This window comes from Cryptomeria japonica, chromosome 8 (assembly GCF_030272615.1).
Source record: "Cryptomeria japonica chromosome 8, Sugi_1.0, whole genome shotgun sequence".
NCBI classification, from domain to species: Eukaryota; Viridiplantae; Streptophyta; class Pinopsida; order Cupressales; family Cupressaceae; genus Cryptomeria; species Cryptomeria japonica.
In genome coordinates, this window is record NC_081412.1 from 720762279 (window position 1) to 720789420 (window position 27142).

General features: G+C 33.3%; 1 protein-coding gene across 2 annotated transcripts; it reads left to right on the forward strand.

The window, feature by feature from the left end:
* Positions 1–5058: 5058 nt before the first annotated feature.
* Positions 5059–8771, forward strand: LOC131074217 (cyclin-dependent kinases regulatory subunit 2). 2 transcript variants are annotated; one of them, XM_058010783.2, is made up of 4 exons: positions 5059–5250; positions 5465–5527; positions 5664–5724; positions 8297–8771. In XM_058010783.2, exons 2-4 carry the CDS (start codon positions 5475–5477, stop codon positions 8462–8464), a joined length of 282 nt encoding a protein of 93 aa, XP_057866766.1. In that variant the 5' UTR covers positions 5059–5250; positions 5465–5474; the 3' UTR covers positions 8465–8771. The 2 variants fall into 2 exon arrangements, with proteins under 2 accessions (XP_057866766.1, XP_057866765.1); XM_058010782.2 differs by having other exon boundaries at positions 5069–5360.
* Positions 8772–27142: the final 18371 nt, after the last annotated feature.

The window sequence follows — 27142 nt, forward strand, 5'->3', positions numbered from 1 at the left end:
AGATCAAATTATCAACTGTCCAACTATCGCATGTCCGTCTAAGCACGACACACACATATCAATGGATGATATCTTTTGACTAATAATTTTAACACTTTAATGGTTCAACTTTTGTATCTTGATTTTCGCTCATGATTTCTTAGTGACTCTAGGATGTCTCTGACTAGAGAAACAACGAAGGAACATGATATTTTTCTTGCTTGTTGTCTGTAATTAATCATTAATATGTGCAAATTTATCTCAGGGCATGATCATTGGAGTATCATCGAAGACATTCCCAATTTGCAGATGGAAATGGTTAATACTACCTATTTTACGCAAGCAACACTCAGATCATCTTGGTTCAATTATACCTCGATGCTTGTGCTAACTTGCAATATCAAAATCCAAGAAAGTAATGCTCAAGTCATCATGGTTCAATTATACCATCGATGTTTGCACTCACTTCCCACATTTAAAAAAGCTTAATGATGACACAAAGCAATAACCCAGTGACTGGTCCAATCATAGCATTGCATTTCATTTGCATTTGCATTTAGCTTGCATTTCATTCTTGCATAGGATCACAAAAGGTCATCTTATCCAATGCCACATCTATCGCATGAATCATCCATGTATCATCATAGGTGTATAAACAATCAAAATGATGACTCATCTCTCTACAGATATTGTCGACCCAAAGCAAATCTTATGCTACTCCCTCAAATATGCCAACATCAACACATCTAAATTTTCCTGCAACAGGATATCAACAAAATGTCAGTTCTTTATCCAATCAATCTTATCAATTCTATCAATACATCGCATCTAATCTATTCTATCATGTCTTATACATGATTTATCTTTCCTGGAACCAGTTATTTTGATCAAGGCTTATACAGGATATATCATTCCTGAAACCAGATGTTGTGATCATCTTTGTCTTATACAGGAGGTGTCATTCCTAAAACCAGACTAGATCTCGATATCATCAATCTACTCAATCTTATTGATTCAATCAAGCTCTATCAATCATCACATCGAGAATCACATCATAGTGATCGAAGAACTCACACTTTTATCAATCAATGTTGCAGAAATCAAATCATTTTTAATCGAGACATCAATTTCACAACGATCCAAACACTCAACATGTCAATTTTCTCAATTGATCTCCCGAGGGGGCATCATCGTATCACAATTTATCAATCAATATCCAGGGCATCCTATCGAACCAATATCACATCAACATCATCAAAATGAGATTATTCTTTGAATCAACGCGTCATCACACCTCGCTTCAAAAAGGGGCAAAATGTATACACCTAAAAATGGTCTGAAGATAATTATTTAATTAATCCCCCTTCCCAATTTAATTAAATTCATTAGCAATTTGATTAAATTCTCCCATTCATCTACTTATTTATAAATCTAAGGATTTATTTAATAGGTTCATTTCAATAGTCCCCTTTGATTAATTAATCAAAATTAATTAATCCTCCCCCCATTTAATTCATTCCTTCTAATCCCCTAATTAATTAAAACAAATCAATTTACGAGTTGTTGAAAATTAATTAGCCTTTTCCTATTATTTAAAATTTTAAATTCAAATTACCCACATGCCTCCTAACTTCTAACCGCTTAACCTAACCACCCTCTAACCTAACCCATTCCACCTAACCTTGGGTTTAACTAACCCTATCCTATCTTGCACATGTCCTAACCTCCTTATCCTAACCTCCTATGGGGTGGATATTCTCCCCTTGAGACACATGGCACTTATGCCACATGTCTTCTCCCTTGGACACTTGCCCTCTTGCGATCAAGGCTCCTTGACACTTGTCATCACAGAGATGATAAGTTTCCCTCCCTCCAATCTCTTCTCCAACCTCCTCCAATTTAACCCTTGGTATCTTCACACTCAATCTTGATCGTTGATCCCTGCCACCTCACCCCTGGCCTTGGAAATCCTATAAATATCCCACATTTTGGAGCAAAAAGGATCCCATCTCATTTTCATCTTATGCATTGTTGCTATAGGCATATCCATTCTAGCATATCATTTAAGCATTGTTATTACAGGCAATTGCATCTTAGATCTAGTTTAATTTGAGCATATCCTAGCATAATTGTTGAATCATATAGCATAATAAATTTATATTCTAGCTTAATCACATCATCATCATAGCTTAATCATGCATATCATTAGCTTAATTAGTCTCTTGGATCGATCTAGCATAATCAATCTCATCTAGCTTGCATATTACATCCTTTTAAATCCTCCGTCTAGGTATAGTCAAGTCACTGGGATTGCTTATCCAGATCTGAGAGCAAATCCACACTCGCATCTCTTAGGAGGCAATAGATCGCTTTGTCATGGTTTATCTTTTGTTTGATTTCAATTTGCTAACCATGCTTGTAATGATCTATTGAGTGTTTGTGTTGCAGCTGCAGGTACCCTACTTCACACACACGACACTACAAAGTCCAACAATTGACACACCATCCCTAGGTTGTTATTTCGACAAATTTCTTGGCCAATTCTTTGCTCGATAATTGACATGCCATCCCTAGGTTGTTATTTCAACAAATTTATTGGCCAATTCTTCATCTTCACACTCTATCCCACAAACCATCAATGCTTAGAGGTATGCCAAGGGTGCATACAATTTTCTTTCACATTGTTAGACTATCAAATTATATTTTGAAGGGGTACATTTTTTGCATAAACATTGATGAGATGATGGCAAGGTCATGATCATGCTCTCTATAATGTACCCACATGGGTTACACCTTTTATTTTAGTTTTGGTGCTTTCCTTTGAGAATATAATGGTTCCAACTATCCTCATTCAAAGAGACTTCTAAGTTCCAATAGATAGAACATGATAAAAAAATTATTTGTAATATAATTTTTATCTTTGAAGTAAATGTATGTTTGTGACCTATAATTGATGAGGATTGATATTTCACTTCCTATGGTTGTTATATTACGTAGTTCCAAATTTGACTTGTATTTTGTAGTTTTTTTAAAATTTATTTTGGCCAATTTCAAGTTGATTGTATACATCTCACCCTTCTTACAATTGTATTCTCTTCACATTTTACTTTTTAACAATGTTTTAAATTAAATTTTACAATCCATTATCAAATCCAAAGATTGTCTTGTACTTTAAGAAAAATTAGAACTCAACTAAGCTTGGTGCATAACCACATTTGCCTTTTTATTGTTTTCTCTTCTCCATTTCCCCATTTGAATTATTAGAGTAGGATTAGGGTTTAGTACATGCTTAAAAATCCCCTAAAATAGTCCAAAATAGTCAAAATTTTGAAATAGATTAAAATAACAAGACTACTATTTTTAGTAAGTTTGTGTTCAAGCATGTGTGGAGGTGAACATTTATCCAAAGCTTTAGAAATGCATAGTCAACTTTTTAGAGTCAAATTTGAAAAAAAAAAATTGCACCCAAACCACAAGATATTAAACTTTTAGAAATCTTAGAAAATAAATATAAAATTACAATTTTCAAGGTTCAAAAAATGAAAACAAGGGTCTAAAAATTGGTGAAATTGGTATAACAATTTTTAAGATCATAGAGCTATTTGAGATCTTTAAATTTGAAAATATGGGAGGTTAATTGGGTACTTGGATCAAAATGCGTGGCTTCCAGAAGTTGTGCTACTTTACATATTTCTAGCTATGAATTTTAAAATGTCTCTAAAATAAGAATAAAATGCATGGTAAATTTCAAATTTGAAAGCTAGATGAAATTAAAAGATTCCCAACAATGTGATGTCTACATTTTTCTAAAAATATAATAGTTGGTGTGATTTTTGGAAAGAGATATTATATGACTCAAAATAACTTTCATTTGAAAGGGATGGGTAATTTTGGAGAAAAATCTTGTAAAGGAACTTTGTAATAATTTTATAATTTTTTTTCAAAAGAAATAATAGATTGTTTAAAGAATGTCTTGAATGTCCATGCTAATGAAATCTCCTTGTTAAAAAGATATCAATGAGGGTTTGTATCTAGGCGTCTCTTTTGTTGTAATATATTTTCTTAAGAGGAGTATATTTTCAAGGAAGATAGAAACTTTTGATCACACTTTTGTTGTGTCATTTGTGTGTTGAGTTAACACATTTTCAAGGAGAATGATAAAGCTTTTTGAATAACAAGTAGGATGTGTAATGATTGCAAAAGAATATGAATTAAAATCCAATATTTGCAAATTATATTTCTAGATTTCAATTAGTGTAAGGCATTGATATTTGTTGTCAAACCCCAAAGGCAAGATCTTGTTAACATAAAATAAATAATATGAAACAAAAACAACTTCTTTACACAAAATTTTATTATTTATCAATACATATATAACTCAAAAACACTCTCTTTAAAAGAAATGAGACATAAAACGATGTGCATAAATCGCCATTACTAACTGTTTAGTACATCCTATAGCTAATTTGTGAAGAAATAAAAAAATTGTGAAAGAAAAATTTAGTTTTGTCATGTGAACTAATCACATTAGGCGAAAAAAAACATACTACATCAAAGAGTTTAACCCAACTTATGAACATGGTGAAAAAACATATTTATGGGTAATTATTAAAGGAAAAGCAAAGTTGTTGGTTGCATAAATGAGGAGGAGATCGCACCATCTTAGATGTGAGACTCCCAATAGGTGGAAGATACCAAGAAACATCATCTTGAAATTTGTTATTTATGGAGCCTTTAGTCTCCATTGTAAATAATCAATTTACCATTTCATAGTATCAATTTCCTAAATAGATGCTTTTGGGAAAGAGATAGATATAAGGTTAACAACATGCACCATTTATTTGATGAAAATAAGATTAACCAGAATGTTAGCTTACTAATCAAGATCCATAAAGATCTAACATTGAAAAAAGTATGAAAATAATTTAAAAATGTTATTCGTTGATCCCTTACGGTTCAGTCTCATAGATGCCATTTAAATTATTCATTCAATCCAGCGTTTTGGCCCTCCATATCAAGATGCCGTTGAGGGTAGAATAGTTCAAAGCCTTCCAGGCGGTTACAAACAGCTCCTATTTAAAATATTTTTATAAATTTGCATTCCAGAAGCTTCCGTGCCTTGTTTAGGTACGTTGTCAATAAACAAACAACAAAATTCCCGTACACCTTTAATTTGAAAATTAACGTTCAAATTTTCCGCGTTTACGCTCCCTGTAGCCGTTGCAGATGACAAATCATCCATTATAACTAGTACCCAAATCACAAGAAGAGGTACTCTGGCAAATTCTTAAAACACCCATCTGCAAATTTCTTTGCTGCACTCATTTTGTTTTCAACAGTGCTTTGGTCTCCCTTCTTTTTCTTAATTCAAGAGTTAACTGGTACGTTGAATTGTCATATTTGTCAATCAGTTAATTTGTTACGAATTTTTTTTGGTGGCCTTTCTTAAGATACGTTCTCCGTGTGGGTGTCTTTAAAAATGCAGATCTGCAAAAATGCCTCAGATACAGTATTCAGACAAATACTACGACGATACTTATGAGTACAGGTCTTATTCAGGCTTTGAATGTTTTTGTAGTTTCTTTTAGGGTTAAGTGCTTGTCAATGGTTTTGAAAATCATGATGTACATGTTCGGGTAAGGGTTGTTTTCATCTTTTGTTCTTGTAATTGTGTGTATGCGCAGGCATGTTGTGCTCCCGCCTGATGTTGCAAAGCTTCTTCCGAAGAATCGGCTTCTTTCTGAGGTAATCTGTTGCTTTCAATGTCAATCGTTCGGCTTGGTTTTCTGTTAATTTTGTGGTACATTTGGGAAGGGTGGTTTTATGTGGATCTTGGGTGTAAAGTCTTTGTGCTATCCAAGCTGTGCGAGTGTATGAATTATTGGGTTTAGGGTTTGCAGAACTTAAGAAAGGGTTCTGTATAGAGTATCGATTTTGGGTCTAGAGGATGAAATTTGAGCAAGGGTTGCGTACAACTCAAGGGTTATGTATAGAATGTATCGATTTTGTGTCTTGAGTATGAAATTTGAGCAAGGCTTCTGTACAACTTAAGCTTGATTTTGGTTCGAAGTTTCTAAATTCATGGATAGTTTCCCTCCCTCCCGAATGTCGAGTTGTGGGTGAGAACTATAGTATTATTATAGATCGGGGTGGGGTGGGCTACTTTATGTAATGGGAGGCAATAACGGTTGAAAGGGGGTTTTCAACTCAACGTACAATTTGGATCTAGGGTTTTATCTAATTCTTATACATGTGACATAAGGTCTTTTCAAGTTTGGAATGCCCATAGATTTTGGGTCTGACGTTTTGTTCAACTCAAATTAGAAATATGCAAATATTGGGTGTATGGTCTTTGCTCAAATCATGTTGGAGGCGATTTTTGTAGTATATTTCTCTTTAGTTATTCTGTTCCGGTGCGGTAATGTCCAAGCCCCACTTCCTATCAGAGGCTGTACTTGTGTTGTTAATGGGTGGGTGTGCAGGATAATTTGGCTGCCTATGGGATTAATTTCCATGCGAACTAAACTTCCCCGCCGGAGGGGGGTCTTAGTGTACGAGTGCTCCATGAAAGGCTCTAGAATGATGGGAATTTATTTGGGGTTTATATTTGACTGCTCCAAGCCACATTAACTTGAGATCTTTACTCGTTTGGGGTTAATATTTGACAGCGCAAACGATAGAATCTGGGCATTTGTGTTTCATGCAGTTCCCTACAGAGATTTTGTTATTTTGCCATGCAACTATACTTTTCCGTTTAAGGCTGTCTTCAAAGATCTTGTTCTGTTTATGTTCACTTGCTCGTTTCTGGCTTGGCAGTGGTTGAGACATGTTCCTCTTCAGGTCTCAAGCTTCCCTCCGATGGAAGCACTGAGCGGTCCAGCTTCTCTTGTATGTGGAGCTGTATCTGATATTGCTAGAGGTTGAATCTGAATGGATTATGTTTGGAATCTGTAGCTCTAACTGGCTATTTAAAGAACTCACTTCTATAGTAGACTAGCTATGGGAAAATGTTTGAAGAATGCTGTAGGAGGATTTCTATGTAAGGCTGTAGGATAATGTGAGTTAGGTTGGAGAATTTCTGAAATGTATATGTCAACTTGTCCTTTTGGGGTTGAAATGTATAAGTCAACTTGTTCGGTTGGTAGCTTGTTGAAGAATGTCTCCCAACCCATTTCTACTTAATATATATTTAGTGAGTCTGTATGTCTTCTTTCCCTTTTAACATGTAATCATGACTCAAATGTTTTGGATGTCATTAATTTGACAAGATCCCACCTCTGTCTTCCCCAAGCTGAACTTGTATTCTTTATTGTACTATACCTGCCACCACCTATTTCTACTTAATTTATATTTAGCGAGTCTGTATGTCTTCTTTCCCTCTTAATATGTAATCAAGTCTTAATGTTTTGGATGTCATTGACTTTGACAAGATCACACCTCTGTATCCCCCAAGCTGAACTTGAATGCGAGGTTTTTACATATGGCTTTCTTTTAGCTACAACCTACCCTGTTTCCATGTTTGGCTTTTAGCTTTCCTAAAGATTTTTATTAGTGCTGTTGCGTAATGAGTATCTGTAGGTCTATCTTTGCCTAGTAGTTTATAGTCTTTCGTTCCCCTTCGAACTTTCCAATTTGTTTGAAACTCGAAATTTCAAATCCCCATTGCTGCTTCATGACTATTTTGCTTTCAGTGATTTCTTGCAGGATGCCATCTTTTTGACATCTTTCTTGTTTTTTTGTCTTGGTAAGAGTAATAGAGCCTTCTAGGAAATGCACCTCTCAATAGGAGCACAATGTTTGTTTTCCAGAATCTAAATATCTAAATATCAGGCTAAGTACGAATTGCAAGATTTTTATTAGTGCTGTTGCGTAATGAGTATCTGTAGGTCTATCTTTGCCTAGTAGTTTATAGTCTTTCGTTCCCCTTTGAACTTTCCAATTTGTTTGAAACTCGAAATTTCAAATCCCCATTGCTGCTTCATGACTATTTTGCTTTCAGTGATTTCTTGCAGGATGCCATCTTTTTGACATATTTCTTGTTTTTTGTCTTGGTAAGAGTAAGAGAGCCTTCTAGGAAATGCACCTCTCAATAGGAGCACAATGTTTGTTTTCCAGAATCTAAATATCTAAATATCAGGCTAAGTACGAATTGCAAGACATTATGTACCTTTTAGTGCCTATTTAACACAATCTTTCCATTCATATTGTTTATTTTGTTGATGACATTTTAAAATTCATTCTATCAGGAAAGAAATGGATTTGATTACCTTATTTTCCAATGTTGTGGCCTAATTGTTTTTTGTTTTAATCAATTCAGAGTGAATGGCGAGCAATTGGGGTGCAACAGTCCCGTGGATGGGTGCACTATGCTGTCCATCGTCCTGAGCCCCACATTATGTTGTTCAGAAGGCCTTTGAATTACCAGCAAAACCAGCAGCAGCAGGCCCAACAGCAATCAGCACAGCCTTTGGGCCTTCAAGCCTGATGGGCTTTATACTGCTCTAGTCTGTCTTTGAATGAAATCTTTTCATTCAGCATTGGATAAAAGAATGTGAAGTGCTGTTTATGCTGGTCAGGTCTATCTTTGAACAAGAAGTCTAATTGATGGAAATAGAATGCCATTTATTTCTTGGTTTTATGCCCAGGTTTTAAACCTGCCTCGAATATAATTAAAATCTATTTTATTAACTGGCTTGTATGCTTTGTTATGGCCGTTTGGCGAGTTTTAGCATCATTCATTGTAAAAATAACATTATGTTCTTAAGCATTGTGAAAGTTGCCTTAATCATAAATCTTATCTTCCTTGCAGTTGGATGCTTTGAAATATATATTATTATCTTGAATTAGTGTTCTAATATGAATGCTTTTATATTGTTATTTGTTTATAATGTAATTATTTTTAGTTGAAGTCTAAGGAAATATTGATAGTTTTTAACATCAAATGTATGAGAAGATCTGCATCAAGTTATTCAATTTAAAAATGAGAGAATGAATATGTACATGAGAGAGGCATTCTCCTTAAAAAAAGCCTTTAAAACCTTGGAATCAAATTACAATACAATATTTTAGTCTAAAATTGTTTCATTCATAAGTAATGAAATATTGGAAAATGAAAGAAACATGGTGAAAACACACATTCTTAATAAGGTATAATTTTCAAGATCTACAACAAAATTTGTAAATTGAAGAAAATACAACTACATATTCTTTAGATATTTGTCTCTGTGTTAAACTATTCTTTGACCAAGAATAACTCTTTAAAGTCATTGGACTATTTTCTTTTCATGATGTGTATTCTTTTTAATTTTTTGGTAGGCCCCTGCTAATCAACATAGGCCATTCTATTCTACTACGTATCAACCCTCGTTCTTCCTATATATGTTAATATCGAAGCTCTCCCTCACTATTAGCCTCCACACCACAAAATTGGAGGCGAATAAACATCTATTTCGATTACCAATCACCACAGACAACATTGTGACAAAATCTTCATCCTAACTTATAATAGTGTTTAAACCACAAAATTGGAGGCGAATAAACATCTATTTCGATTACCAATCACCACAGACAACATTGTGACAAAATCTTCATCCTAACTTATAATAGTGTTTAACTATACAAAAATTGACTACACAACAAAAACTGGGGGAAGAGTTTGCCAAAACTCGATTCCACACAGTCAGCATGATATTCTTCGTCTCTCGCCTTTTTAATTGCTAAGGCTTTGGCCACAACAGGGAATTTTGGTTCGCATGCATCATGGACCATAGTGTTCGCTATCTCCAGGGGGTTGTGAATGTTATTCTCTACCCATTCCTCTTCTTGTATTATCGGTAATAGTGGCAATCAAATTGATATCAGATTGTTTGCCACATTTTTACTCTTGGCACCTGCCATAGGTGCTTCCGTACTTGCCTTAAATCCTTCAGCCTGACATTTATCAAGGCACTCTCAATTCATGATTCCTCGCGTCACATAAATCAAGTCACTTGCTAATCTCTCCTTCTTCATTTTCATCCTCTCGACGCTACCCCTTATAGCCTATTTGCAACTTTATTAGAGATTTCATCTGCCAACGTGTTCCCTTTTCTATACACATGCATGTTTTTGAAATCCATAAACCTTTCTATCAGTGTTCTGATTGACAAATTAACTTTTATCCATCCTGGGTTGGGAGCTATCCATTGAACGCCAATTCTTGGGTTAGGAGCAAGATTAACCTTCTCCGCTCCATTAACGAGGGTACAATATATGCATTCTTAAATTTGTTGTTGCTTTTGAATTAGATCATGTGTATTTTTTGTATCAATGTTTCAGATCACACTTCATGATCCAACATCAAGATGACAGAGAGCATAAGAAGATTGATAATCTTAATGCAAAGCGTTGATAGCAAAAAATACAAGCAATCTAATCCAAAAGCAACTAACTTTAATATAAGTATTCTTTTATACTATATGTGCTTCTCAAACAAAGCACCGTGACTTGAGATGATGAAATCTTATAGTTTCTAATAATGAAGGTTTATTGAAGTACCCATTGCTTGAAATCTTAAAAAATAACATGTTTTTAATATTAAAAAATGAGAGGTTTCAAATTGAAGTTGTAAGATTTTTTTGCATTTAACTACTTTTTTTTAGACGGCAAGAATTGGGTATAACACCCCCTTATAAACTGCAGTGCGTTTGGTAAACTTTTTAATGTAACTGATGACATTGGTGCGACACGTCGTCTAGTACCATGTGGGCTAGGGGGAGACTAGACCTCGTGTTGCATTTAACTACTTTTGCTCCAAATATTGTATTTAAATTATCACAAATTTCTACTAAAGATGTAATTCAAAGTAAAAAAAAGCGCAAGACATTTTCATGCCAATCTAGTAACTTATTTGTGTTTGAAGGTGTTTTTTTAATAATTTCCATTCACTATTTTCCATAAGTTTTTTATTCATTAGTTACTTCTGAACTTGAATTTTTCAAGTTGCAGTTGGAATATTTTTTTGAAGGAGTCTCTACTCATTAAAAAATGCTTGGAAAAATGACACTTTGCACTTTTAAGTAAATATAAACAATTCTATTTAATTTTTAATCATATCTTCCCATTACTTGAGTTTAGTTAATAATTTCCATTCACTATTTTCTGTAAGTTTTTTATTCATTAGTTACATCTAAACTTGAATTTTTCAAGTTGCAGTTGGAATATTTTTTTTGAAGGAATCTCTACTCATTAAAAAATGCTTGAAAAAATGACACTTTGCACTTTAAGTAAATATAAACAATTCTATTTAATTTTTAATCATATCTTTGCATTACTTGACTCATATTTGGAAGTTTAAATTTTTTTACCTCTAGATGAAGCAAATATTGTAAGAAAAATCATAAAACTTCAAAGACCTTATTTTAGCTTTGGGAGATTTACTTTATGTTTTGGAACTTTAGGTGTCATGTTGTTTGTTAGAAAGAAAAACATTCTTTTATTCTTGATAAACTTTAAGCATTGCACACTTTCAAATAGAAAAGTTGTTTAGCCATAATACCTGTGTTCTCAAGGACAATATGCCCTTGGCATGAGAAAAATCAACAAAGAATTTCTTTCATTTGTGACTAAGATGGCTCTTCCTATATAAGTCTTGTCTATGGAGGAAGGTAGAGGCATAAAGAGGTAAAGAAAGTAGGGTCAACGCCATCTACAAAGTGGTCGTAAAATGCCCTTGACATGAGAAGAATGAACAGAGGGTTTGTTTCATTTTTTACTGAGATGACTCTTCTTATAAGTTTTTTCTATGGAGGAAGATAGAGGCATAGAGAATTAAAGAAAGTAGGGTCAACACCATCTACAAAACAATCGTAATAAATAGTTCATAAGACTCGTGGTTGTATACTTTCATGACTGCTATCACTACCCTATCACTAACATAAATGCTTGCCTTTCACCAAATGTTCTCGGGCTTTGACACCATATTCGAAAATGAAAGAACATTTACATTTGCATAGTAAAAAAAATACAAATAATCATATGGTCGAGTTACCCTTGAATGATCACAATATGGCTTTTATAAAGCCATTCCAACATAACTTCTTGAACTTAGCATATGAGAAGACAACCAATTATTTTAATAACAATAATAAACCACAAAGTCATTAAGGTGACTTATTACAATGTAAACCTTAATATTCTAACATGAATGAGCTCCACTTCAAGCCTTTTATTTATGTTCTTTTTTGTTTCTCAAGTCTTAGAATGATGACATACATTGTGATCTAGCCCTATCCTCACCTAAGGTTTCTAGGGTTGATATAGAAAGTTGTTTCTGGATTAAATTGTGTTCAAGGTTTTTGTATCAACATTTTGGATCTCTTGTTGATACAGAAACCTTGAACAAAATTTAATCTAGAAACAACCTTATATCTATTCTATGGATTGTGGAAATCTCTTATCATTAGTTTCTAAGGTTGCTTTTCCTATTTATACATTGTACTATTCTTAGACTTTGGATTTCCTTTATAAGAATTCATTGTATCGTTATTTCATCATTCAAGAGGTTTGTTTAATCAACATGATTCATCATGAGATCGGAAACATTGATACAAAAATCTTGAACACAATTTAATCTAAAAACAACCTTCTATCTATTTTGTAGATTGTGAATATCTCTTGTTGTGTGAGCTTGAATTTCATCCTTAGAATGTTACCTGTAATAAGTTAGTTTCACAAAATACAATGGAAATGCATACAGGTATCCAAAATCCACCAATGAAACTACATGAAATACATACTAAAATAAAACATTATTTTACCTTCATGGCTTATGTCTCATTGTGTCCTAACTCCACTGTTCCTGGTTGCAAATAGTGTGCTCTCAGACAATGCACTGTTGGCTTCCAAGATGGCATATGAAGAATGGACTGATAACTTGTAGTTAACTGATACTATGATATGCAAATGCTACATGATTAAGCTAAAATGCTATATGATATTTGCTATTGCTTATTTGCTTCAAAAACTCACAGATGCATATGATTAGCTTGCAAAATGCACTTGCAGTCTCTTGAAGTCTAACTCTCTCTCAACTGAAGCTCTTGATTTTATAGACTTTGAGAGGATAAGATGACGTGTCTTAGATCAACGGTCATGATCAAATCTACAGTTTTGGATGGCTGTGAGCAAAGGTGAAGGTTGAGAGAAAGGGGGAAGGAAAAGACAAGTGTCATTCATCTCACCTTGACTGGGTTGCTGACTGAGAGAATCTAGGGATGGTTAGAGAAGATTTAGGCATGATAGGACAAGTGGACTCAAGTCCTTCCTACGATGTAGGGGGTGTTGGAGAGAATATAGGAAATGGTTATGAAATATGTGTACGTACACAATTTTCATTAAGTTTGGAAGTTGAAGATAAATGATAAATTAATATTAAGAAATATTAATTTCCTTAGCCACATGATGGGTGAGTTGGCAAAGGGGAGATGAAGTGGAGATGGAGGGTGAGTTGGAAAAGGGATTAAATGATTTAATAATTATTTAATATTTGAGACTATAGGATAGGAGAATAACCATTAAATATTGGATATTTAATTGTTTGGAGGAGATAATTAAATATTAGATATTTAATTAATTAGAGGAATAAGATAGATGAATTAATTAATAAAATATTAATCAATAGAAAGACATGAAATGAATTAAACAAATTAATCTTTTCGAATTAACTATTTAATAGACGAATAATTATTAAATAAATATAAACTATTTATTTAATTGCTCATAGCCAATTTTAGGTGTATACATTTTGCCCCTCTTTGAAATGATGTTGAGATAACATTGTTTCAAAGATTAAATCAAGTCTCAATAATGTCTGATGAAGATTGAAAATCCTAATCGTGTGCCCCAGATACTGATTTTTAGATATTGATTTGATGATGATGCCCCCTCGAGAGATCATTTGTGTATTAAAGACATGGACGATCTCTCGATAGAAGAAGAATGTTAAATGAAAGATAGATGAGTAAATAGATTGTAGATTGATAAGATTGATTAGATTGGTAAGATTGATTGGATTGAGATCAAGTTTGGTTTCAGGAAGGACACATCCCGTATAAGACAAAAGATGATCAAAATGTCTAGTTTCAGGAAAGATACATCCTGTATAAGACATGATACATGATCAAAACGTCTGGTTTTAGGAAAGATACATCATGTATAAGACATGATAAATGATCAAAATGTCTGGTTTCAAGAAAGATACATCCTGTATAAGACTTGATAGATGATAGTTGAATGAATGATGAAGATATTAAAGTGAAGAATGATTCCATTAGATGATGATGCTGGTGTAGGTGCTACAGGTGATCTAGTTGTTAGACCCACAGGCTCGAGAGGCAGTCATGATTCTTGACTAGATTTGTATTGATGATGCACTTGTATTTTTGATCTGATATCATTGTATACTTGGACTCTTATTGTTTATGATGATCTACATGATGATGATGCTTTATTATGCATGTTACTCTATTTTATGATCTATATGCTTTGATTATATGGATGCAGTGATTAGATGGATGATGTTATGATCTTTATGCATGTTACTTTATTTGATGATGATATGGATGCAATGATTATGATCACTATTTTAAATGATGCAAATGCAATGATCTATATGGAATGCAAACGAATGATTTATTTATTTTTGATGATGCAAATGATCTACATGAAATGTTTTTGATTTTTTATATGTAATGTTTATGATTTTAAGTGCAAAGATGCAACTAAATGATCGTTAATGGAATGATAATGCAAATAATAATGATGATACACTACATGATGAATGAAATGCACTTAATTGAATGCCAATTAATGCAATGATAAAATGCAACTAAATGAAATGAATGATGATTAAAATGATTCTAAGAAATGAATGCACCTATAATGATTAAATGTAAAAAAAAAATTGTTTGTCCAAGTATACTCAATCTTTATTTATGACTGTTGATCTGTTAATGAAATGATATACTTATTGTATGTGGGAAAAGTGGGCTGATAGAACTCAATATGTGAAAAACCAAGCTCTATGGAGCCTTGCTCACACACCCACAGGACTTCTTGGTGCAAGCTACGGAGTCATGAAGCATGGCTCAGCTTCCCAAGGATGGTTCCATGGTTCTCTATCTTGCACGGTCCCTCAAACCAATGTTTTTGCTCTCAGATCACTGAGCAAAATGGTTTAGGGATGGCAAATGCAAGAACGAGGGATGCTTTTGTTGATTTTAATATGGGATGCATCCTATGCTATGCATGATGCTACAAATGCAATAAACTAGCTATAAGATGACAAGGTTAGTAAACAAAAACTATCCTAGCATGCTATATTAGTTCATGATTTAAGCTATATGATGAGGAACATACTCTAAATTAGCATATTTAGATTAATTCCTGATTTAAAAGAGAAGCTAAATTATGAGCATATAAAATATGAAATCTTGAATGGATTTGAGTATAAGTGTGATACTAAAGACTTGGATATATAAAATGGAGGAATGAGAGCCCTATTTATAGCAAAAACAGGGCAATGGATGGCTAGGATTGGAAGAGATAATCAAGGGCCAAGTTTGAAAATTGGGAATCCATGTTTGCAATTGACACCAATGAAATGGTGACAATTGTCAACATAAGGTTGGTTGAGAGGAGGTGTAAGAAGCATTAAATGCTTGAGAAGACCTCATGGTTACCCTAGGGTTTAAGGGTTAAGGTTAGGTTAAGGTTATCCATTGGATAAAGCTTTTACCCAAAGGATAAACTCTTGTGCAAAGGTTTAAGGATAACCATGGTCAAAGTAATAAATGCTTGATGAGACCCTTGGGTTAGATGGAGGTTGAGTTTATGGAAATTCTTTAACCATGTAAGAGGGTTTGAGTTAACCATTAATGGTTATGAGGACTTTGGGGATAACTTTGTAAGAGTCCTTCCAAATTTGGGGGCATTGAATGGATAAAGGCTTTAATGCATTTTGAAGATTTTACTCCAAATTTGAGAAGTGACCTCCTCAAACTTAAGGAGAAGGGATAATGGATGGGTTTGAGTTAATTAATTAGGATTAGAAGAATCTAGAAGAGGTTAGAAAGAGGGTTAGGATGCAAGTGGGAGGTGTAGGATTTTGCAAGTGGACAAGGGAAAATAGGTTTTAATTGAATTTAATTCAATTTGGTTGCAGTTAAATAAATTAGAGTTATTTAATTTAGGATAACTATTTTAATTAAATTTGAATTTAATTAAAAAGTGGATAGGGGTTTTAATTGAATAAAATGAATTTATCCTATTAAATGGTATAGTGAATTTAATTGAGTAATTTACTTAATTAAATAGAGGAATGGGGATTATTTAATTAAATTAGATTTAATTAAATAGAGAAATGAACATAAAATATTCATTTAGGAATATGGTCATTTTTATATGTCTACACTTATATTGCAACTGACCATTAATGCTTATAATGCAGATGAATAATGAACTAATGAAATGATCTAACTAAAAATTGTACTGCCATTCTTCATTTGCTATCTTTGTAACAGTGCTTGATTTCATCATTGAGCTTTAAATTTTGTAAGAAAATACAAGCAACTTGACATAAAGATTCAAGATGACCTGAGTATTGCTTACATGGATTTTGATATAGCAAGTTAATACAAGCAACTTGATATAATGAGTCAAGTTGACCTGAGTATTGCTTGCTGAACAGACAAGGATTATCTCTTTTCATGCATGACTTGGAACGTCCTCCTTGATCTTTTGTCGATCATATCCTGAGACAAGTTCATACCGTAGTAAGAAATAAACCACATACAACAATCAAAGAAAATAATCATGCCCCATCATAGCTCCTCTAGTCATGGACATCCTTGAGTCGCATAGAGTACATGATTAGCAATAAAATCAAGATATAAACACTAAATCCTGTATGTCATTCACATGTTCTAATGGTCATTAACTGATATAATCATTTTAATGAATGATTTTTGATAATCCTTTATAGCTTGCTGATTGATTCTTCGGTTTCTGAGTTTCATGATTCAGCTGTTTGATGAAATGCCTTGATTTTCGTTGCTTTGTTTGCTCGTTATCTATTTCAAAACCCTAGGTGTTTTTGTTTTTTCTAAGTTTTTCGAATGTTTTGAATTTTCAAAGATTCAAAAGATCACCTTAGCAAAAGGAATTAGGATTTTGCCCCCAGCGGAAACAAAAATTATTATGGATATATGAAATGATCAAGATCCAAACCATGACAGAATAGAAATGCAGATTGATAGATGCTGATAAAATCTAAGACAATGACTACGACAAGTATGTCAAAGATTGATAACTGTTGGTAAGCTGCATTTTTCTTGCTAAATGGTTCAGAGAAATGGATAAGCTAGGATATATGGAAGCAATAGATGCGATAGGATGAAGTGGATAGGTGCGTAAAGTGATCTCATAGATGGAGGAACCTACTTCTTAGATAGCGTCTGTTTACCAGGTTTAAACCACTTGTTTTTATTGCACATTTTGATTTATTTTTCTGATTTTTTTTGTCTTTCCTGATTTTTGAAAGATGAAACATGTCCTGCCATCAATTGATAAAGATAAGATTACCTAGAACAGAATCCAACAGTCATACTGATCTATATCATTTGTTTTGATTTGTTTGATGATTAATAAGAATGTCTGGTTTCAAAGAGTGAGTACCCTGTGTAAGACCGATCTGTCTAGTTTCGAGTGTACCTATCCCTGTATAAGACAAATTGATGTTGATAGATTTCGAGTGATGAATTGATTAACAAGACATGTGATCAGTTTGATTGCAGTATTTGATAAGTGCACAAGCTAAAAATCACTTTGATGATTAGATTTAATGTGTTTGATGCACATGTATGATGAAATAAGGACTTGATTGATTGATTTGATTGATCGATTGATTGATGTTGTTGGATAGACTGATTTGATTGCTTGATTGATTGATGTTGTTGGATAGATTGATTGCGTGATTGGCTTGATTGCTCGATAGATTGCTTGATTAGCTTGATTGTTTGATAGATTGCTTGATTGATTACTTGATTAGCTTGATTGCTTGATAGATTGCTTGATTAGCTTGATTGCTCGATAGATTTCTTGATTGATTTGATTGATTGATAGATTGCTTGATTATCTTGATTGCTCGATAGATTGCTTGATTAGCTTGATTGATTGATTTGATTGATGGATTTTATTGATTTGATTGGCTCTAAGAAAACGATTTAGTTTCTAATGCAAGAGCTTAGCAGAGTTTTGATTGAACTTAGTGATTAATAGAAAACCATGATTGATAGGTTTTTAAAAATGATTTGATAGCTTAAGTTGCTTCAATTTGATTTGATATATTTGATAATCGATGATTGATTCAGTTTGATTGCAGACTTTGATAGTTTTCATATTGTTGAATTGATGGATGGGCCATGCGCTCATGCTTTGATTTTCCATTTTGTTCTCTCTTTTTTTTTAGTTTTTGGACATTTTTTATTTTTTGAGCTTTTTGGATTAGAAGAAAGATGTATTTGGTTTCCCCCATGTATAGAAAGAAAAGGAATGGATGAATTGTTGAGCTGAAGATGAATGGGTGAAAGATGGAGGTAGCTTATGAGGAGACACGTCAAGAGATTTTTTTGAAATCATGTTTTTTTCCTTAGTTTTGATCAAGATCAAGGATGGAAAAGGGGATATGGATAGGAGAAACAAGATCATAGATAGTGATAGATGATGGAAGAAATGAATAGTTAGGATAGATGGTATAGATTAGCATGAAGGAAGATCATAGATAGCACTGGATGAACTTAGATAGAGTAATGGATATTGGAGTAAGGATAATGGGAGATGTGGTATGAAGAATAGAGTGGATGAAACTTTGACCCCAAGTATAGAAGTCTCCATTTGTAAAGAGGTGATATGTGATATTGTCACAATATTTAGCACCACCTGAATAAGTGTTCCTAAACTTTTCAAAGATAGAGACCCAACCCACACTTAGAACCTCTAGAAAATTCAACCAAACATATCTAGAAACTAGGAAGTAGACTCAAAAGGGAAGAAGAATCCCAAATTGGATCAAGGTACTTAGTCTTTGATTACCCATGTGTGTGTAATTTGGTTCATTCTGGCTCATATGATCATTGTAATCTTCAGAATCCAACGTGGCTAGCTACATGAGTTACCCTGACTTGAAAAGCATCCTGGATAGAGCCTCGCTGCTAGAAAGAATCTATAGCTCCAACAAGTTTATTGCTATAATATCACAAATATTTCTCCATTGCAAGCTAGGTGTCCATAGCCTCGATGGAGTTACTTGCATATTCCCATAGCCAAGATTTTGATATTGTCTTTTTATTTTCTTATTTTGATTGCATTGGCTTGTAAGTAATGAAACTTACATGGGTCTGATAATTACAGTGGCGCTGAAGCAAGATTTTAGATTTTTCACTAGCCATGTGTTCAACTAAGAGATCACAATGATTTAGAGAAATTGATTAAGTGTACGAGATGTAGTAATCAAAAGATGTCAGTACCAAGATACGATAAGTGGTTCTTTTCAGGTTTGAGTGTGTATCCCAACCAAAAGATAATGTTAAAGAGGAACAACCTCGGATTCTTAAGTGTAACATGAATAGATATCTAGGAAATGGACTAAACATGATATTCAAGCATGGGCAAGCATGTGACAAAATGACACAAATGCCTATTTCACAGATGATGAATTTATGCAAAGGATTGAATGAAAGGGACGGAAGGATAAAAAAGATGTGTTGGATAATAGATAGAATGTTTGAAGATTTGCATGAGGATAGATGGAAATGTATTCAAGATGAGTGTTGGTACACAACTTAAGAAGTAATGAAGATATGGAGGAAAATTGAATTTTGGGACATAAGAACCCAAAATAGATAAAGAAAATGATGGAAGAGTAGTTTTGAAAAGATTGTTTAGATAGATGTTTGAAAGAAGTTCAAAGATGTGTGCCTTTGTTGATCTTTCTTATGGATCATTTGAGGTGATGGAATGGTGAATGGAGGGAAGTAAGGACCCAAGATGGATGGAAGGGATGGAGAGTTTGAATTTGGAAGGAAAGGACCTAAAATGGATTTGGAGGATGAAGAGTTTGACTTTGGAATGAAAGGACCCAAAATGGATTTGGAGGATGAAGAGATTGACTTTGGAATGAAAGGACCTAAAATGGATTTGGAGGATGAAGAGTTTTCTTGATCTTGATCTTGACTTGGAGTAGGATCATTTGAGTTTGTGTTTTTCACTTGATTTTGAATTAGATTAGTGAAGGAGATGGAAGGGATACCATGCTCTTTCTTAGGAGGTGGATGTTGAATGGGACTCTGCTCTTGAGATAAAAGAGGATCATCATGGATGGAGTACCAGAATTTTAGGGGATCATCATAAGATTCTTGATTGGTAGGATCTTGATAAAAAATGGGATTAGATTGGAGAGCCGTGATATCTTGATCTTGATTTAGGCTAGGACTCATTTCCTTTGAATAAGCTTCTTGTTTTTCAAGTGACAAGGGATGATCACATGAGCGATCAAAATTTCAGTTTAGATAGGTTGATGTTGTTGACTTGATGGATACTTCCTTTCAGATACTCAAGCTCACTAAGTTGAATAGAGGGTTTGTTCGATAGGCCCCTATGACAAAGTATGTCAAATGATATGGATAAAGTCTCTTGATATGGAAACTTGACTTGACTAACTTGAATACCTATCTAGGTATTGTTGTCGTTGAGATAGTTGGATGATATATTCTTGATCACTTGGTTTGATCCGGTGTTTCAAATGTTGGAAAACCTTTGTATTACCCTTTTGATCAATTTTTTTCAGCAATTTGTTGGATTTTTGCTCACTCGTAGATGATAATCTTCTTCAATTTTTGACCATTTGGAACATGTTACAGACATAGAAGACACAATGTTTAATAAATAAAATGCACAAGCAAGTACAAATCTTATGGCAGGGTGAGACAATAGTTGTTGAATCTCACATGGGGTTTCCCCCGAGGCTACGCTATTTAAAGCGGATATTTAGATGCTTGACCCCACTGGCTCCACCCTCGACACTCACTTCTTTGGGGCAGCCAAGCACTAGTTTCCATGAAAACTCCCCATGGCAAACTTTATATCTCTACTAGGAACCGTATGTATGTGAGCCGCTTCAGAGGTCCGACCTCCTGTGCCAACAACTAGAAGGATTTTGGCAACTAGTACAAGTGGTTTTTAGTAAAGGCTTTCGGTCATGTGGCCATACATGCAGCACTTTCAGCTCTGTAAATACAAAAGGTTCCCAACTTATAGAGGTTACGCTCCATAGGGTTTATGGGGAAACATAATGTCGGTATGAACTTATCAACACATGTTGTTTGGGACTTTCGTCACAAACACGATTTATTTATAGTGGATTGGAAGGACTCGGTATTAGCCCGTTTCCACTTTAGGTCGTTCCCCTCTCACTGGCCCCCTCAAGGCAGCTCGGGAAGGCAGACCCTTTAAAGGATTAATTGCTTGAAAGTAAAGAAAGCGTAAAAGAGTGGGTTTGGCTTTTTGGTCACCTAATTAAGGAGAGAGCATATACCTACCACTTTCGAGACATAGGAATACAAGTGTTCTTTTTAACTTTCCATAGCAATGTGATCTATCCTCTACTTGGAGATGTTGCTCCAACAAGCATGATGTTTATTTTAGCCCCACATAGCAAATGATTTTCTAAACTAGGAATTGGAAATCCTGGTCAACAAAATGAAAATCGTTGCAAAAATTAATTTGCTTTGTAAAAATGGACAAGTTGATTGTTCTTTTTAACTTGCAAAAAAAAAAAAAAAGATTGATTGTGCTTTTTACCTTTGCAAGAAAATGAAAGATTGTTGTTCTTTTTAGAGCCCAAAATCTGAGGTGTGAATCCCAACTTTGCAAGAAAGTAAATGTTTGATTTGTTGTTCTTTTTACCTTGCAAATGTGATTATTTTTAAAGCCCAAAAACAAGTGAGGTACTTTTTAGAACACCAAATTGAAAAATGAAGTTCTTTTAACCCAAAAGGAAGTATGAGTTCTTTTTAACCAACTTTGAAAAAGCTAGAAAAGAAATCACAAAATCCTAACTTAACTCCAAATCTGCAAGAAACTGTTAGAAACCTGCAATAAAAAAGAAGTTAGTGAAAATGAAAAAACTTAGGTGGGCTTCCACAAGCCTAATTTCAAATCGTGGTTACAAACTTTTCACTCCTGATCCTGAAATGCCCTGAAATTTGACTAAGTCTGAAATTTGGAAGATCTTCCAAAAACTAGATTTTGCATTATAACTCCTAGAGGTCTGAAACCCCTCTCAAACATCCTGACAATATATATGGAATATAACTTAAAATATAAGAAAGAGAAAAGAGAAGAGAAAATGTCACTTATACTTAAATGTTATATTCCATATATATTACCCTTCCACAAGCCTAATTTCAAGATTTGATTAAAAAATTTGCACTCTATTTCAAATGAGCCATCTTAGAGAACATATGCGCTAAAACAATTGTCAAATGTGCTAACCTGCGTTACAAAAGTGCTAATCTATGTTCAAAAGTGCTAACCTGTGATGCAAATGCGCTAACCTGTGATGCAAATGTGCTAACCTATGATGCAAATATGCAGATTTTCAGACAAAAGCGCTAACCTACATGACATATGCACTAACATGTGATGCAAATGCACTAACCTATCGAACAAAAGCGCTGTCAGAATTCACACATGCGTGAATCTGCATTACAAATGCGTTAATCTTATTTTTGTGAGATTTTTAAAGGTATATGTGAGGTCCAGCCCCACGGTGGGCACCAAAATGTGTGAGCTTGAATTTCATCCTTAGAATGTTACCTGTAATAAGTTAGTTTCACAAAATACAATGGAAATGCATATAGGAATCCAAAATCCACTAATGAAACTACATGAAATACATACTAAAATAAAACATTATTTTACCTTCATGGCTTATGTCTCATTGTGTCCCAACTCCATTGTTCCTGGTTGCAGATGGTGTGCTCTCAGACAATGCATTGTTGGCTTCCAAGATGACATATGAAGAATGGGTTGATAACTTGTAGTTAACTGATACTATGATATGCAAATGCTACATGATTAAGCTAAAATGATTATGCTAAAATGCTATATGATATTTGCTATTGCTTATTTGCTTCAAAAACTCACGAATGCATATGATTAGCTTGCAAAATGCACTTGCAGTCTCTTGAAGTCTAACTCTCTCTCAATTGAAGCTCTTGATTTTATAGACTTTGAGAGGATAAGATGATGTGGCTCAGATCAACGGTCATGATCAGATCTATAGTTTTGGATGGTTGTGAGCAAAGGTGAAGGTTGAGAGAAAGGGGGAAGGAAAAGACAAGTGTCACTCATCTCACCTTGACTGGGTTGCTGACTGAGAGAATCTAGGGATGGCTAGAGAAGATTTAGGCATGATAGGACAAGTGAACTCAAGTCCTTCCTAATATGTAGAGGGTGTTGGAGAGAATATAGGAAATGGTTATGAAATATGTGTATGTACACAATTTTCATTAAGTTTGGAAGTTGAAGATAAATGATAAATTAATATTAAGAAATATTAATTTCCTTAGCCACATGATGGGTGAGTTGGCAAAGGAGAGATGAAGTGGAGATGGAGGGTGAGTTGGAAAAGGGATTAAATAATTTAATAATTATTTAATATTTGAGACTATAGGATAGGAGAACAACCATTAAATATTGGATATTTAATTGTTTGGAGGAGATAATTAAATATTAGATATTTAATTAATTAGAGGAATACGATAGATGAATTAATTAATAAAATATTAATTAATAGAAAGACATGAAATGAATTAAACAGATTAATCTTTTCGAATTAACTATTTAATAGACAAATAATTATTAAATAAATATAAAATATTTATTTAATTGCTCATAGCCAATTTTAGGTGTATACACTTGTCATTAGTTTTTAAGATTGTTTTTCCTATTTATACGTTATGCTATTTTTAGACTTTGGATTTCCTTTATAAGAATTCATTGTATGATTATTTCATCATTCAAGAAGTTTGTTTAATCAACATGATTCATTTTTATTTTTTATTTTCCTAATCAATTCATCTTTGCCCTCCATAACTTTTATTTTCCTCTCGTTTTGTGATGGTTTTTAAGGGCTTTCCATGGTGAGTTGGTAAACTTCTATGGGGTTTTCTTGTGTGGGTGACTTTTATCTCCAAGGTGCTGACCTTTTTTTTTAAGTTTGTAGGTCGTCAATTTGTACAACTCTCTGAAGCACATTTTCAATTTTTTTGAAGCGGCTTTTTCTTTGACGAGAATTTTAAATGTTTCTATAGGCAATTCTTATACTCCTAGCTCTAATCTTTGCCCCCTGTGACTGTAGTGTGCATTTCGATAGCTTTTTTATTTGTTGGGGTTTGTAGTACATCAAATTAGTGACACAGGAGTGCCATTTTATTTGCAATGATCAAACTTTTCTATGTCGACATCCTTAGTCGGTTTATGACATGTTTTTTCTAGGTAACCATGTTTTTGTTGGCCTCATCACCATTGATTTTGCTCATGATGGCTTTGTATCCATCAGCTAGCAATTTTGCAATTGTTGCAACGATTTTGCATGACCAAAAACACCTTTTTTTTGTCAGATCCTTTCTTTGGCGTACTTTTGGCTACCAACGTCAACATGTTTTCAATCATTGGGCGTCCTCATGCATATTTCAATGATTCACATGCACAACAATTTTTTTAGTTAGAATAACAATTTCCTATATTAATCTTGAGATGATGCAAAACTTTTCAGATCTTTATGATAATTACAAAAATTAAATATAAATAATATAAATAACATTTATATTATAACATAGTCTTGAGACAAGGATTATAATATAGTAATTTATGTGGGAAAATTCTTTCGAGGGGAAATTTGGAGGTAACTCAACAACTATAAATCTCTTAGACACAACCTCGATCCCATGCACCTAATATATAAATGATACAATACATGCAATTGTCAAATGGTCTTACAAAACCATGAACTAAAATAACCCAAAAAGTGGCATCCAAGTTATCTCCAATCCAAGATGCCTTATGATGTGTCAAAATATACACCAGCATATGTAACCCCCATTTACAACTCATTTATATGTTTAACATATTGCTATATTTTCCATTTCAGGAGACCCAACTTTGAGAGGCCGTAACTTTTGAAATGAGAGTCTAATTAACGAATCTATTTGAAGCATAAAAATGATCGTGAAATGCTCATCAAGCTATAACCCACTGCACTAGTTACGACCACTTACAAGCTCAAAATATACCTCTAAAGCCTTCAAAATGGACTTTGAAACTTTCACAAATGAAAACTTTAATATCTTCAAGGGTGAACTCACAATAATGGTTCCCACTTTTTTGCCAACTTTAACACTGAGTTGAACATTTTTAAAATAATCTTCACCTTCCGACAACTATAACTTTTAAACTATTAAGAATTTGGAGATGATGTAAATTAGTGATTTGTAGCATTTTGTCCTTAGATTCTAAATCTATTTTTTTTCAAATTTTTTTGAAGATTTTTTTTCCATCTCCCTCGAAAAGTAGTTTTTTACAGCAAACAACATTTTTTAAGAGTGATGTGACTCCTGAAACACATAACTTTTTTTCTATAAATGATAAAAACAATTCTTTCGCATTTTGGTTTGTAACATCAATATCCAGTGCCTAAAGTTGGTTTAATAGTGATATGTTGAATATTTTTAATTTTATTAAGTTTTGAAGTCCGACTAGTTATAATTCAGACATAGGTGTACGTTTGAACACATAAATTGTTCTATATATATTGAAATTCAATTTTTTTTTTTTGTTAGAAAGAAGAAATCAATGTGGAGGTCCTAGATATTTTTAATAATTTTTATGAATTAGTTTCCTATTTTTCCCTTGATGTGTTGAGTAGAGAAGTTCATGTTCGTTGAAAAACCAATATTTCGTAAAATTTAAAAAACAACATCATAATAAATTCACAATGTAATTAAATTATAGTCCTTGGAAATCTTGCTCCGAGCACTACCATTCTATATTTTTGGGTTACCAGGATTCTTTCATTTGAGCCTTGAACCAAAGGTTTCAAGGCCAAAATTTCTTAGAATTTCTCAGAATTTGGGGAGATGTCTAGGAAGGCAGTTCGTGCGAACATGGGTTTGAGTGAAGGGGTTTCGCTCGAACCCAATAGGGTTTGTTCAAACCCTTGTTCGCTCGAACACCATGTGGCACAAACATTCACATAACAGACTAGTTTGAACGAACATGCCCTTTGATAACGATCGACATTCGTACGAACCCAGGTCGACGTAATTTTTTTTTTTTAATAATTTACAATCACATATAAATAGAAATGTTTTTTTCTATTTTTTCAAACACAAAGGATCAAAGTAATTCACATTTTTTGACAAAAAAGACATTTAGAAGTTATTTTAAGGGCAATAATTTGAAGATATTTGAAGGTCATTTTAAAAGCATGAGGAACAAGGAAAAGGCAAAATAAGACTTCAAGGAAGTATTCACCTACAACAGAACAAAGATATCGAGAACAAAGAATGCAAAGATATTATGCATGTATGTATTTATATTTTTTATTTTATATTAATTTTATATGTATTACGTACCAAAAATTATCTTTATTTGATACTTAGTTAAATATTTTTTATGTAATAATTTTATGAAAATTATTTTAAATAATTTTAATTTAATTTAATTAATAATTTATATAATAATTCTATCTTCATTAATTCTAAATGATGTTATTTTCATTAAATAAATTGGAAATGGTTGGATTAAAAATAATCTTATTTTAATTAAAAATAATTTTGTTTTAATTTGAAATAATGTGTGTGTTTGCATTTCAAATTCCTAGTCTAATTAGGCTTACATGATTTCATTGACATTTTCTTTGCTTGTTGAGGGGAGTTAACTTTCTTGTTGTGTCTTGTGCCTTTGGCACATTGTATTTAGTTTAGAACCCAAGGTGATAACAAAAATATCCTCTCCCCTCACTTTCTGTTGGAACTTGGGTGTAAGAGAAATTGTTATTATCTTT

Bases quoted from the DNA above. Each gene is read 5' to 3' on its own strand.
- LOC131074217 (XM_058010783.2), top strand. From the start codon at position 5,475: ATGCCTCAGATACAGTATTCAGACAAATACTACGACGATACTTATGAG. The intron at 5,528-5,663 runs GTCTTATTCAGG...GTGTATGCGCAG, and splicing joins GACGATACTTATGAGTACAG to GCATGTTGTGCTCCCGCCTG. The intron at 5,725-8,296 runs GTAATCTGTTGC...TAATCAATTCAG, and splicing joins AGAATCGGCTTCTTTCTGAG to AGTGAATGGCGAGCAATTGG.